The 13,182-nt window shown below is 47.4% G+C and overlaps 1 protein-coding gene across 2 annotated transcripts; it reads left to right on the top strand.

Annotated features, from left to right (window-relative positions):
• Window positions 1-17: 17 nt before the first annotated feature.
• On the top strand, window positions 18-13,001 carry WHR1 (winged helix repair factor 1). Of its 2 annotated transcripts, none has more exons than XM_039466415.2 (7): window positions 18-474; window positions 606-742; window positions 10,504-10,599; window positions 10,950-11,089; window positions 12,019-12,116; window positions 12,222-12,369; window positions 12,563-13,001. In XM_039466415.2, exons 1-7 carry the CDS (start codon window positions 18-20, stop codon window positions 12,606-12,608), a joined length of 1,122 nt encoding a protein of 373 aa, XP_039322349.1. In that variant the 3' UTR covers window positions 12,609-13,001. The 2 variants fall into 2 exon arrangements, with proteins under 2 accessions (XP_039322349.1, XP_074254334.1); XM_074398233.1 differs by having other exon boundaries at window positions 585-742.
• Window positions 13,002-13,182: the final 181 nt, after the last annotated feature.

The raw sequence follows: 13,182 nt of genomic DNA, 5'->3' as shown, positions 1-13,182 counted from the left end.
CGCGGGGCTGGGGAGGTATGAGCTTCTCGCAGGAGGTTGATCCCAACGTGGCCACCGGCGCCCCTCCACGCCGCCCACGAGTCCCAGGGCGTGCGTGCTCTTGGAGGGACCCAATCCGCTACAGGCGTGGGGCCCGGCCCGGCAGAGGTGCTGCTGGTATCTGCGTCGGCACCACCCCTTCCAGCACGGGCCTGAGGGATGACAAGTTGACGCCCCTTTCGTCATCGCGTCTTGGTACTTACGCTAGGTCACCTGGTCTCCTAGGAGGGACGCCCGGGGAGGCCGTACGTCACTGCTCTGCGCCGGAAGACCCTATTTTCAGGTTCTCTTCCCTCTACCCCTACTTCTTCCCCGGTATCCTAAAATCCCGGGATATGAGCCGGAAGAGGCATCGCCTGGTCCCGGAGACCATTGGACTTAAGAGGCGGCGCAAACGAGGGCCTGAGGAGTCGGATCCACCGCGGGGAGAACCAGGTAACCATGGCAACCCCGGGGCGGGGCTAAAGACCCCAGCTGGGCGGGGCCTCGCTTCCGGTGGCCGAGAGTTTTGTGAGAAGAGCGTCCCCGCCCTAACTCCCTGTCAGTGACCCGGTTTCTCTGCCCAGGGTCGGCGCGCGCGGCTGTCTCAGAGCTCATGCAGCTGTTCCCGCGAGGCCTGTTTGAGGACGCGCTGCCGCCCATCGTGCTGAGAAGCCAGGTGTACAGCCTCGTGCCTGACAGGACCGTGGCCGACCGGCAGCTGGTGAGGGGCAGCGGTGCGACCGCCTGAGGCCCCTTTCCTAACCCCTAAATTTTCCTGTCACTCAATCACTCCGCCAGCCGTTCAGCAAGCTTTAGGCCTTTCAGGGGAGGGCACTGTGCCAGGCACTGGGGGTGCCCCAGAGAATGCTGCAGACCCTGTTAAAAGGCCCGCAGAGAGTACAGGGCATTTCAAATCTGGGAGGTAGAAGAACGAGGGTTTTGGGGAAACCGAGTCATGGGGCATGGTTTCCCCCTAGGAGTGCGGTCAGACGTCAGATCATGACAGGCCTCGTACATCAGTGTGGTTTCCATCTTACACTGAGGCGATGAGCTGGCAGAGAATGGCATCGAGGAGAGGGAATGGTGTGTTGGAGTTAGTGGATGAGGCAGCGAGGTCAGCCAAGAAGGTACCGCATCTGAGAGGTGAAGGCGTAAACTAGGTCAGTGCAGCAGGTGGGGAGAGGAGAGTGGGGAAGAGGGAGGAGTCTAGGACGGCGCGCGCAGACTTTCCAGATGACTGCGTGTCTGGCGATATTAGCAGCACATTTAGTTGTTGGAGTGCAGATGATGTGTTTAATTTTGTACAAGGTGGGTTGATGGCGCATGTGGAGCCTCCAAAGACAAAAGTATTAGACAGTCAGATATGAGAGTTGGAGAGAATTCTGGGCCAGGGATGTAGGGCAAGTCATGGAGGTGTGAATAGCAAGTGGTTAATTCTGTGTATGTGGGTGAGATCCAGCAGGAAGAGTGGGTAGAGGAGTGATTTCTAACCTTTTTATAAGCGTTAAAAGGCGATAAAAGCTATGGCTATCTCTCTTCAGAAAAATGCATGCATGTCTCATAGACAGAGTATATGTACAATTAGGGGGTATATATTTAACTAATCCTCCGAGGTCCATGGTTAAGGACTCCAGATTCAGAGTGGAAGATAATAGGGTCAAATCCATAATGCTGGGAAACACAATCATCTACGGCAGTGTTACTGAATGTATGACCTCAGTTATTGCCTGTGTTAAAATGACATGGGTTGCTTATTAAAAGCATATAGGTTCCTGAGACTCATCCAAGGTTAATGAATTACGATCTCTTGGTAGATTTGGGAATCTACATTTTTGAACTGTCTCAAGTACTTTTTAAGTGTGCCTTAAAATTTGAGATCCACTGATGGAAAGGGAAAGCAGAGAAGAGGAATATATGACAGAGGCAGAGAAAGAATTGCCTAAGTTAAGAGGAACCCAGAGGCTGGCACAGTGGCTCACACCTGAAATCCCAGCACTTTGGGAGGCCGAGGTGGGTGGATCTCTTGAATTCATGAATTCAAGACCAGCATGGGCATCATGACAAAACCCTATTTCTACAAAGAATATAAAAATTAGCCAGGCATGGTGTTACATGCCTGTAGAACTACTGGGGAGGCTGAGGTGAGAGGACTGCTTGAGCTGGGGAGGCAGATGTTGTAGTGAGCTGAGATAGCACCACTGCACCCCAGCCTGGGCGGTAGAGCTAGACCTTGTCTCAAAAAAAAAAAAAAAAAAAAAAAAAAAAAAAGTAACCCAGGAAGAGGCCTGTTGTGAAAGTAAAGAGAATTTTGAGAAAGTGAAGTAGTTGGCAGTATTATAACCTGTGATTCAAGCCAGTGCCCCATGTTCTAAGAAGAGGGAAGAGGTAAAGTGAAACATAAACTGAAATCTAAGCTGAGTGTGGTGGCTCATACCTGTAATCCCATCACTTTGGGAGGCTGAGGCAGGAGGATAGCTTGAAACCAAAAGTTTAAGACCAGCCTGAGCAACAAAGTGAGACCCCATATTTGCTAAGTAACTAAGTGAGACCCCTATCTCTACTAAATAAATAAAATAAATTAAAACACAAAAATTCTTAGCTGGGTATGGTAGTGTGCATCTGTAATTCTAGCTATTTGGGAAGTTGAGGCAGAAGGATCGCTTGAGCCCAGGAGTTTGAGGCTGCAGTGAGCTATGATGCATGACTGCACTCCAGCCTGGGTGACAGAGTGAGACCCTGTCTCTAAAAAAATGAAAATGAGGCTGGGCATGCCTGTAATCCCAGCACTTTGGGAGGCCAAGGTAGGCAGATCACTTGAGGTCAGGAGTTTGAGACTAGCCTGGCCAACACGGAGAAACCCCGTCTCTACTAAAAATACAAATTAGCTGGGTGTGGTGGTGCATACCTGTGATCCCAGCTACTCAGGAGGCTGAGGCAGGAGAATCCCTTGAACTGGGAAGGTGGAGGTTGCAGTGAGCTGAGATCACACTGTTGCACTCCAGCCTGGGCAACAAGAGCAAAACTCAAACTCCATCTCAAAAAAAAAAAAAGAAGGTAAAAGAACAACAACAACAACAACAAAAATGAAAACAACAACAACAACAAAAACCCTGAACTGAAATCTGGATTTAGCAGGTAGAAGGTTAATAGTGATCTGTCAAGAAAAGAGGGAAGAAAAGGAAGGGAGAGCTAGTCTCCCTCACTAAGGCTCGTGTTAGGAAGCATGCCAGATGGAACCACTCCTTAAAAAGTATTTGTTTTTAATGTATTGGTGTTAGTTTTTATTTTATTTTATTTATTTTATTATTATTATTTTTTGAGATGGAGTTTCGCTCTTGTTACCCAGGCTGGAGTGCAATGGCGCGATCTCGGCTCACCACAACCTCCGCCTCCTGGGTTCAGGCAATTCTCCTGCCTCAGCCTCCTGAGTAGCTGGGATTACAGGCACACGCCACCATGCCCAGCTAATTTTTTGTATTTTTAGTAGAGATGGGGTTTCACCATGTTGACCAGGATGGTCTCGATCTCCTGACCTCATGATCCACCGCCTCGGCCTCCCAAAGTGCTGGGATTACAGGCGTGAGACACCGCGCCCGGCCCATTAGCTTTTATTTTTAAAAACCTTTGAAAATTGCAGAATGAAAATACAAACATACGTAATTTAAATAATGTTTATAAAGCAGATACCCATCTAGCCACTGCCTAGGTCAAATTATAGAACATGGCCAGCATCCCATGTATATTCTTCTCTGATCAAAATATCTCTGATCAGAATGTTCCTGGGAGATGACTGCTATGGTAATTGTTCCCTTAGTTCTCATTCTTTTTTTTTTTTTTTTTTTTTTTGAGATAGAGTCTCACCCTGTCACCCAGGCTGGAGTCCAGTGATGTGATCTCAGCTCGCTGCAACCTCCACCTCCCGGGTTCAAGTGATTCTTCTGTCTCAGCCTCCCAAGAAGCTGGGACTACAAACGCATACCTGGCTAATTTTTGTATTAGAGTAGAGGTGGGGTTTCATCATGCTGGCCAGGCTGGTCTTGAACTCCTGACCTTGTTATCTGGCCATCTTGGCCTCCCAAAGTGGTGGGATTACAGACATGAGCCACAGCGCCCAGCCCCCTTGGTTTTCTTTATACCACTTGTGTGTGAACAGCATGGCTTAGTTTTACCCAATTTTAAACTTCACATAAATGAAATCATACTGTATGTCTTATACTCCATGCTGCTATAACAAAATTTCTGAGATTGAGTAATTTATAAACAATGGAATTTATTTCATATTTTAAAGGCTGGAAAACCCAAGATCAGACACCAGTAGATTCGGTGTTTGGTGAAGACTGGCTCTTTGCTTCCAAAATGTTACTGTGTTGCTATGTACTCACATGGCAGAAGAGAAATAAAGGCCAGGCAGAAGCTTTTTTTTTTTTTTTTTTTTTTTTTTTAGTGACACAGAGTCTTGCTCTGTTGCCCAGGCTGGAGTGCAATGCCACAACCTTGGCTCACTGCAACCTCTGCCTCCCGGGTTCAAGCGATTCTCAGTAGCTGGGATTACAGGCGCCTGCCACCATGCCTGTCTAATTGTTGTATTTTCAGTAGACATGGGGTTTTGCCATGCTGGCCAGGCTAGTCTCGAATTCCTGACCTCAGGCAATCCGCCCTCCTTGGCCTCCCAAAGTGTTGGGATTACAGGCGTGAGTCACTATGCCCAGCCTGAAGCCTCTTTTAGAAGGACTGTTCAAGACAGTACAGCCCCCATGGCCTCATCACCTCCCAAAGGCCCCACTTTTTTTTTTTTTTTTTTTTTTTTTTTGCGGCAGGATCTCTCACTGTCTGGAGACTGGAGTGCAGTGGTGCACTCAGCTCCCTGCAGCCTTGACCTCCCAGACTCAGGTGATCCTCCCACCTCAGCCTCCCTAAGTTCTAGGATCATAGGCATGAGCCACCGTGCCTGGCTCCAACATATGAATTTTAGAAGCACATAACTTGTTTGATTTTCCAGGTTCACAGCTGGAGAGCAATTTGTCTCAGGATGAAATATATCTTTGAGTCTCACATATCTGATTTAGATGATATTTAGAGTAGGCTCAGGACTTTAGACTTTTGAAGGGGTGCTGGAACAAGTTAAGACTCTGGGAGCTATTGGGATGGTATGAATGTATTTTGCATGTGAGAAGGAAATAAATTTGGGGGCACCAAGGACAGAATGCCATGGTTTGGATGTGTGTCCCTCCAAAATTCATCTGTTGGAATCTAATATGCAATGTGATAGTATTAAGAGATGAGGCCTATGTGAAGTGATTAAGTGATGAAGGCTCTGCCCTTGTGAATGGATTAATGCCCTTACAAAAGAGACGTCAGGCTGGGTGAGGTGGCTTACGCCTGTAATCCCAGTACTTCGGGAGGCCGAGGCAGGTGGATCACCTGAGGCCAGCAGTTCGAGACCAGCCTGGCCAATGTGGTGAAACCTCGTCTCTACCAAAAATACAAAAATTAGCTGGGCGTGGTGGTGGGCGCCTATAATCCCAGCTACTCAGGAGGCTGAGACAGGAGAATCGCTTGAACCTGGGAGACGGAGGTGGCCATCAGCCGAGATGGCATCACTGCACTCCAGCCTGGGCAACAGAGTGAGACTCCATTTCAAATAAATAAATAAATAAAGCCAGGCATGGTGGCTAATGCCTGTAATCCCAGCACTTTGGGAGGCTGAGGTGGGCAGATCACCTGAGGTCAGGAGTTTGAGACCAGCCTGGCCAACATGGTGAAACTCTGTCTCTACTAAAAATACCAAAATCAGTCAGTTGTGGTGGCATGCACCTGTAATCCCAGCTACTCAGGATGCTGAGGCAGGAGAATCGCTTGAACCTGGGAGGTGGAAGTTGTAGTGAGCTGAGAGTGCACCACTGCACTCCAGCCAGGGCTACAGAGAAAGACTGTCTCAAAAAAAAAAAAGAAAGAAAAAAAAGAAAAAAGTAAAAGAGGCTTCAGAGAGCTGCCTGTTCCTTCCATCTCTTCCACCATATGAGGACACAGTGTTCATCCTCTGCAGAGGATGCAATAAAAAGACATCTTAGAAGCAGAGACTGGGTTCTCAGCAGGCACTGAAACTACTGGTGCCTTGATCTTGGACTTCCAGTCTCCAGAACTGTGAGAGATAAATTTATTTTCTTTATAAAGTACCCAAACTCATTTCGTCACAGCAGCAGGAATAGACTAAAATACTGTATTTATTTATATGTTTGTAAATTGAATATTTTTGAGATTCTTCCAAGTTATATGTAGGTATAGTTAATTGATTTTCATAGATTTTCAGTTTATGAATATATCCCAATTTTCCATGTTAGTGAAACAAATACCGTTTTTCTGGGAATTTGTCAATTTCATTTAAAATTTTCAAATTTGTTGGCATAAAGTTTGTAATCGTGTTACCTGTTGGATCTGTAGTGATGATCCATTTTTCTTCTTTCTTTTTTCTTTTTTTTTTTTAAGAGATAGGGTCTTGCTATGTTGTTCAGGCTGGAGTATAGTGGTACAGTCATGTTCACTGCAGCCTTGAACTTCTGGGCTCTAGCATCCTCCCACCTCAGCCATCTTAGTAGCTAGGAAGCTAGGACTACAGGCATATGCCACCATGCCTGGCTTTTTGTTTGTTTGTTTAGAGATGAAATCCCACTATGTTGCCCTGCATGGCCTTGAACTTTTGGCCTTAAGTGATGCTCCTGCTCCTGTCTCCCGAAGTGCCAGGATTACAGGCATGAGCCACTGCACCCAGCATTCTTCATTCTTTCTGTTGGCTATCTGTGCTTTTTCTGGTTCCTCCTATCCTTTCTCTTGTCAGTCTCACCAGTGGCTTATTCTTTTAAAGAATCAACCTTTGACTTTGTTGCTTTCTTTGCATGTTTTTCTGCATTTTCTCCCTTGGGGTTTATTTTACTTGATTTTTCCTATTCTTTTTTACTACATCCTTTCTTTTTTACTATATGCATGTAAGGCTGTAGTTTCCCTTCTAAGTAGTTATATATGTATCTCTCTCTCACACACAAATTTTGGTATATATTTTCATTGTTATTGTTATTATTATTATTATTGATATGGAGTCTGGCTCTGTTGTCCAAGCTGGAGTGCAGTGATGCAATCTTGGCTGACTGCAGCCTCTGCTTCCCAGGTTCAAGCAATTCTCTTGCCTCAGCCTCCTGAGTAGCTGGGATTACAGGCATGCACCACCACAGCTAGCTAATTTTTGTATTTTTAGTAGAGACAGGGTTTCACCATTTTGGCCAGGCTGGTCTTGAACTCCTGACCTCAGGTGATCCGCTTGGGGCCTCCCAAAGTGCTGGAATTATAGGCATGAGCCACCACGCCTGGCCTATATTTTCATTATTAATCATTTTAAAATATCTTTTTTTTTTTTGAGACAGAGTCTTGCTCTGTCACCCAGGCTGGAGTACAGTGGCATAATCTTGGCTCACTGCAACCTCCACCTCCCAGGTTCAAGCGATTCTCCTGCCTCAGCCTCCTGAGTAGCTAGGATTACAGGCACACACCACCATACCTGGCTAATTTTTGTATTTTTAGTAGAGATGGGTTTTCACCATCTTGGCCAGTCTGGTCTTGAACTCCTGACCTCATGATACACCTATCTTGGCCTCCCAAAGTGCTGGAATTACAGGCGTGAGCCACCTCACCCAGCCCTTCTAAGATTTTTCCATCTTGCCTTTTACATTATGGGCATAGTTTTGCTTTTTTTTTTTTTTTTTTTTTTTTGAGATGGAGACTTGCTTTGTCACCCAGTCTGGAGTGCAATGGCATGATCTTGGCTCACTGTAACCTCTGCTTCCTGGGTTCAAGCGATTCTCCTGCCTCAGCCTCCTGAGTAGCTGGGATTATAGGCATGTACCGTCACGCCTGGCTAATTTTGTATTTTTAATAGGGATGAGTTTTCACCATGTTGGCCAGGCTGGTCTTGAACTCCTGACCTGAAATGATCCATCTGCCTTGGCCTCCCAAAGTGCCGTGTTTTTTTTTTTTTTTTTTTTTTTTTTTTTTTTTTTTTTAATAGTTGTTTTGTTTATTCTACTATTGCTTGTCTTTTGGGGTTTGTTTTTATCGTCTCCTTGGGTTTTGTTTCCTTGTGCACCCAGTTATTTTTGAAAATGTTCTTGGCAGATTTGCCTTGATTGATAAATGCCCTTCATGTTCCAATTACTTTTTTTTTTTTCTGAGACAGGATTTCATGCTGTCACCCAAGTTGGAATGCAGTGGCATGATCTCGGCTTACTGCAACCTCCACCTCCTGAGTTCAAGTGATTTTCCTGCCTCAGCCTCCCAGGTAGCTGGGATTACAGGCACCTGCCTCCATGCCTGGCTAATTTTTGTATTTGTTTGTTGGTCTGTTTTTTTTTTTGGTTTTTGTGAGATGGAGTTTTGCTCTTGTCACCCAGGCTGGGGTTCAATGGTGTGACCTTGGCCCACTGCAACCTCCGTCTCCCAGGTTCCAATGATTCTCCTGCCTCAGCTTCCCGAGTTGCTGGGATACAGGTGCCCGCCACCATGCCCAGCTAGTTTTTTTTGTGTCTTTAGTAGAGATGGGGTTTCACCATGTTGGCCAGGCTAATTTTTGTAGTTTTAATAGAGACTGAGTTTCATCATGTTAGCTAGGCTGGTCTTGAACTTCTGGCCTCAAGTGATCCACCTTTCGTGGCCTCCCAAAGTTCTGGGATTACAGGCATGAGCCACCGTGTCCGGCCGCAGTTACTTTTTTTTTTGTAGTTGTTGTTGAGATGGAGTTTCACTCTGTCACCCAGGCTGTAGTGTAGTGGCATGATCTTGGCTCGCAGCAGCTTTCTGGGTTCAAGAAATTCTCCTGTCTTAGCATCTCAAGTAGCTGGGACTATAGGTGCACACCACCATATCTGGCTCATATTTGTATTTTTACTAGAGGCAGGGTTTTACCATATTGGTCAGGTTGATCGTGAACTCCTGACCTGAGGTGACTACCCACCTCAGCCTCCCAAAGTGCTGGGATTACAGGTGTGAACCACTACATCTGGCCTATGTAGATGTTGTATTAGTGATAATTCCTGTTATCTTGTGAGCTCTTTAGTGTCTAAACAATTTTTTTTTTTTTTTTGAGACGGAGTTTCGCTCTTGTTACCCAGGCTGGAGTGCAATGGCATAGTCTCAGCTCACCGCAACCTCTGCCTCCCGGGTTCAGGCAATTCTCCTGCCTCAGCCTCCTGAGTAGCTGTGATTACAGGCACGCACCACCATGCCCAGCTAATTTTTTGTATTTTTTTTTTTTTTTTTTTTTTTTAGTAGAGACGGGGTTTCACCATGTTGACCAGGATGGTTTCAATCTCTTGACCTTGTGATCCACCCGCCTTGGCCTCCCAAAGTACTGGGATTACAGGCGTGAGCCACCGCGCCCGGCTTTAAACAATTTTTCTTTTCTTTTTTTTTTTTTTGAGACGGAGTTTCCCTCTTGTTACCCAGGCTGGAGTGCAATGGCACGGTCTCGGCTCACCGCAACCTCCGCCTCCTGGGCTCAGGCAATTCTCCTGCCTCAGCCTCCTAAGTAGCTGGGATTACAGGCATGTGCCACCACGCCCAGCTAGTTTTTGTATTTTTAGTAGAGACGGGGTTTCACCATGTTGACCAGGATGGTCTCGATCTCTCGACCTCGTGATCCACCCGCCTCGGCCTCCCAAAGTGCTGGGATTACAGGCTTGAGCCACCGCGCCCGGCCTTAAACAATTTTTCTTTAAGAGACAGGGTCTCTGTTGCCCAGGTGCAATCATAACTTATTACAGCCTTGGTCAAGTGATCCTTTTGCCTCAGTCTCCCAAGTAGCTAAGACTACAGGTCTGTGCCACCATGCCTGGCTAAATTTTTACGTTTTCTGTAGAGATGGGGGTCTCATTGTGTTACCCAGACTGGTCTTGAACTCCTGTCCTCAATTGATCCTGCTTCTGCAGCCTCCCAAAATGCTGGATTACAGGCATGAGCCACCATGCCTGGTCTTAAACAATTTTAAAATAACATTTTATCCAACATTTTAGTTAATTTTCAACAGGTGGATTAGTTCTTACTGTATTCTGGTAAACAGAAGTCCTGGTTTATTTTTATTTATTTTAAACATTGAATCCCATACTCCTCCCCACCTTACCTCACCCATGATTTAGACTGTTAATGTTTTGAAGTCAGAGCCTGCGTTTTAATCACTATTTTATCTTAGTGCCTGGTCTTAGAAAATTATGTTGACTGTTTGACAGACCATTAATAAGGCAGGTGGATGAGAGGGTGAGTAGCTAGTTGGAAAAGGCAGCTTGGTCATTTGTCTGATTATCTTCCCACACAGTTTTTCCTTTACTAAGAGAAAATGCCCCAATATTGGCAGACAAAATTTCCCTGCCTGAGAGTTCCCAGAGTATAGCACAGCATCTTACCCTGACACCCCTCTTTTCACTTCCTTCTCTATGGAGACAGAAGGAGCTTCAAGAGCAGGGGGAGATCAGAATCGTCCAGCTGGGCTTCGACTTGGATGCCCATGGAATTATCTTCACTGAGGACTACAGGACCAGAGTATGTGACTGTGTGTGTCAGGGGTGCTGGGGCAGGGCACGGGTTTGGGGGAGACAGGGAAGTTGGGAAACAGAAATAAAAACAAAAGAAAGAATTTCCCTGCTCCCACATCCCATGGAGAGGGCACAGGGCCCTGGTAAGTAGTGAGGGAGAGAGACAGGAGGGAAAGAGGGAGAAGTGAGAGAGGGAAGAGTGGGGAGGGAGATGGGAGAGGAGGGGGAGGAGGAGAAGGAGTCAGAGGAAGAGGAGGAAGAAAGGTATGAGAGGATCTGAGTAAGAGGGAAGGCAGGGGTGGAGATTGGTAGAGAGTGAGGGTGGGGATGGACCATGTCTCTCATCTCTGCTTCTAGGTCCTCAAGGCCTGTGATGGCCGACCGTATGCTGGGGCAGTGCAGAAATTTCTAGCTTCAGTACTTCCGGCCTGTGGGGACCTTAGTTTCCAGCAGGAACAAATGACACAGACCTTTGGCTTCAGGGACTCAGAAATCACGTGAGACTTGCGGAACCAACAAAGTCAGGCATCTGGCGCCTCCCTGCCTCCCTCCAGTTCATCCAGCCTGTCCTGTGTTTTCTTGGTGAACCTGCCAAAAAAGCTGTCAAAAAACTGATTCTTCTTTTTAATAAAATGGCCCAAGTTTGTATTCCTCCCCACAAGAGAGGAGGCCTGTCTCACCTGGGGCCTTAGAAAGAGCCCTGGAATAGAATAAGTTCTGGGTGGCTTATCAAAAGCACACTGAGGCCTGGCAGGAACGATGAACACTTGATGTTAATGATACTGGGACTAAGAGAATAGAGAATGGTAGGAGTTGGGATACCCCTAAACACTCACATAAAAACATAAAACCCCCAAAGCTAAAAAACAACTGGGCAGGGGCTAAATAAAAATATAATTTTCAGAGGCTGTATCCATCTCAGGCCTCCTACTTTGTAACCCATGAAATAAGTGGAAGCATTTGAAGAACTGTAGCACTGACCTCACATGGGCAGACACAGTCTCAGGGAGATGTGGGAGCTGTGGCATTCTCTGCCACCAGTCCCCTTCCGGGACTTTACTGTGGGCCGGGAGGCGGTGGCAGGGGCGCAGCGCGGAAGACCCTGATTTCTCTCCTTGGTCCTAAGACTGAGTGTGTGTCAGGGCATGTGCTCAGGGAAGAGAAGCTATTTAAATGAACAAGTACTAGCAGCAGGAAAAGAAAGAGTGGAGGGAGGGCAGTCCAGGTCAGGGCCCTGGAACAAGAAACTGCACCACTGAGGCAGCTGGTGCGAGCAGAGAACCGCCTCAGGTAGGGGTTTTGTTCTCCAGTCTCTCTTGTATGGTTGCCCATGTTTCTGGAGACTTGTGTAGAAATTAACGGATGAACAGGAGAGATGGTTCTCAGAGCCCAGGCCTCATCTCTGCTGGCTTCCCACTGCCCTCAGGCATCTGGTGAATGCTGGAGTCCTCACCGTCCGAGATGCTGGAAGCTGGTGGCTAGCTGTGCCTGGAGCTGGGAGATTCATCAAGTACTTCGTTAAAGGTATCCCATTTGCAGTTCAAGCCTGTAGCCCCTTACCTTTTGGTGTCTCTTCAGGCCTCTAGGCCTTATTCACCTTTCCCCTCTCCTGTGCCACTTCTCCTCCAGGGCGCCAGGCTGTCCTTGGCATGGTCCGGAAGGCCAAGTACCGGGAACTGCTCCTATCAGAGCTCCTGGGCCGGCGTGCACCTGCCATGGTGCGGCTTGGCCTCACCTACCATGTGCACGACCTCATTGGGGCCCAGCTAGTGGACTGGTGAGTCTTTCCCTGGCCTCTGGCAGATGACAGAGCAATGACCCAGGGTTGGATTTCCTCCCAGCTCACCCTTAATTCCCTAGTGAAGGCCAGTGGCTCTCTGGAACCCGGGAGCACCCCTTCCCAAGTTCTATGTTCCCCTCACAACTTGGGCCTAGGCACCTGGCTCCAGCCTTGTCTTTCTCTTGCACAGCATTTCTACCACTTCTGGAACCCTCCTCCGCCTGCCAGAGACATGAAGATTCTGCTTATCATTGCTCAGCTCCCCAGAGTGGGCCGGGAGGGGACTGGAAGAGCTGCGTGATGGTGGCTGAGACAGGGTCACCTTGGGAAGGCTTGGGAGCCAGGATGAATGTTGGGCTCTCGTCTGTGCAAAGGGTCAGATGTGACTGCTGCTGTTTGCCTGGGCTCTGACCCAGTGGTGGGGCTTGAGCAATGCTTCTCTGCCCTTCCATGGAAAGTGGAACCGGAAATGGTGCCGAGGCTGTGGCTGTTCCCTTTCATGTAAAATGGTGCTGTTGTTACTCTGTCTTGAAATAGAAAGGTGGGATTTCTGGGGAGGTGAAGGAGAGCAGGGTTCTTTTCCCTACATGTCATGTTAAAATTGCCAAATAAAGTACCTCTGCCTGTGATATCTTCTGGATGCCCTTTATTCACTGTGATGTTTGTGTTTGGGTGCCTTGTTCAGGGGTAGAGTTGAAGTCTGAGTTTTGCCTTGTTGTTCAGAGAGGAAAGGGGTTAGGGGTTCACTTTGACATTCAGGCCATTCTCCCTGTGGAGTAGGGAGGGTGCACCTCATCTCCTAAACCACAG

The sequence above is a fragment of the Saimiri boliviensis genome, chromosome 4 (genome assembly GCF_048565385.1).
Source record: "Saimiri boliviensis isolate mSaiBol1 chromosome 4, mSaiBol1.pri, whole genome shotgun sequence".
NCBI lineage: Eukaryota > Metazoa > Chordata > Mammalia > Primates > Cebidae > Saimiri > Saimiri boliviensis.
The sequence above is the reverse complement of the archived record's forward strand: the minus strand, read 5'-3'. Positions and strand labels throughout refer to the sequence as shown.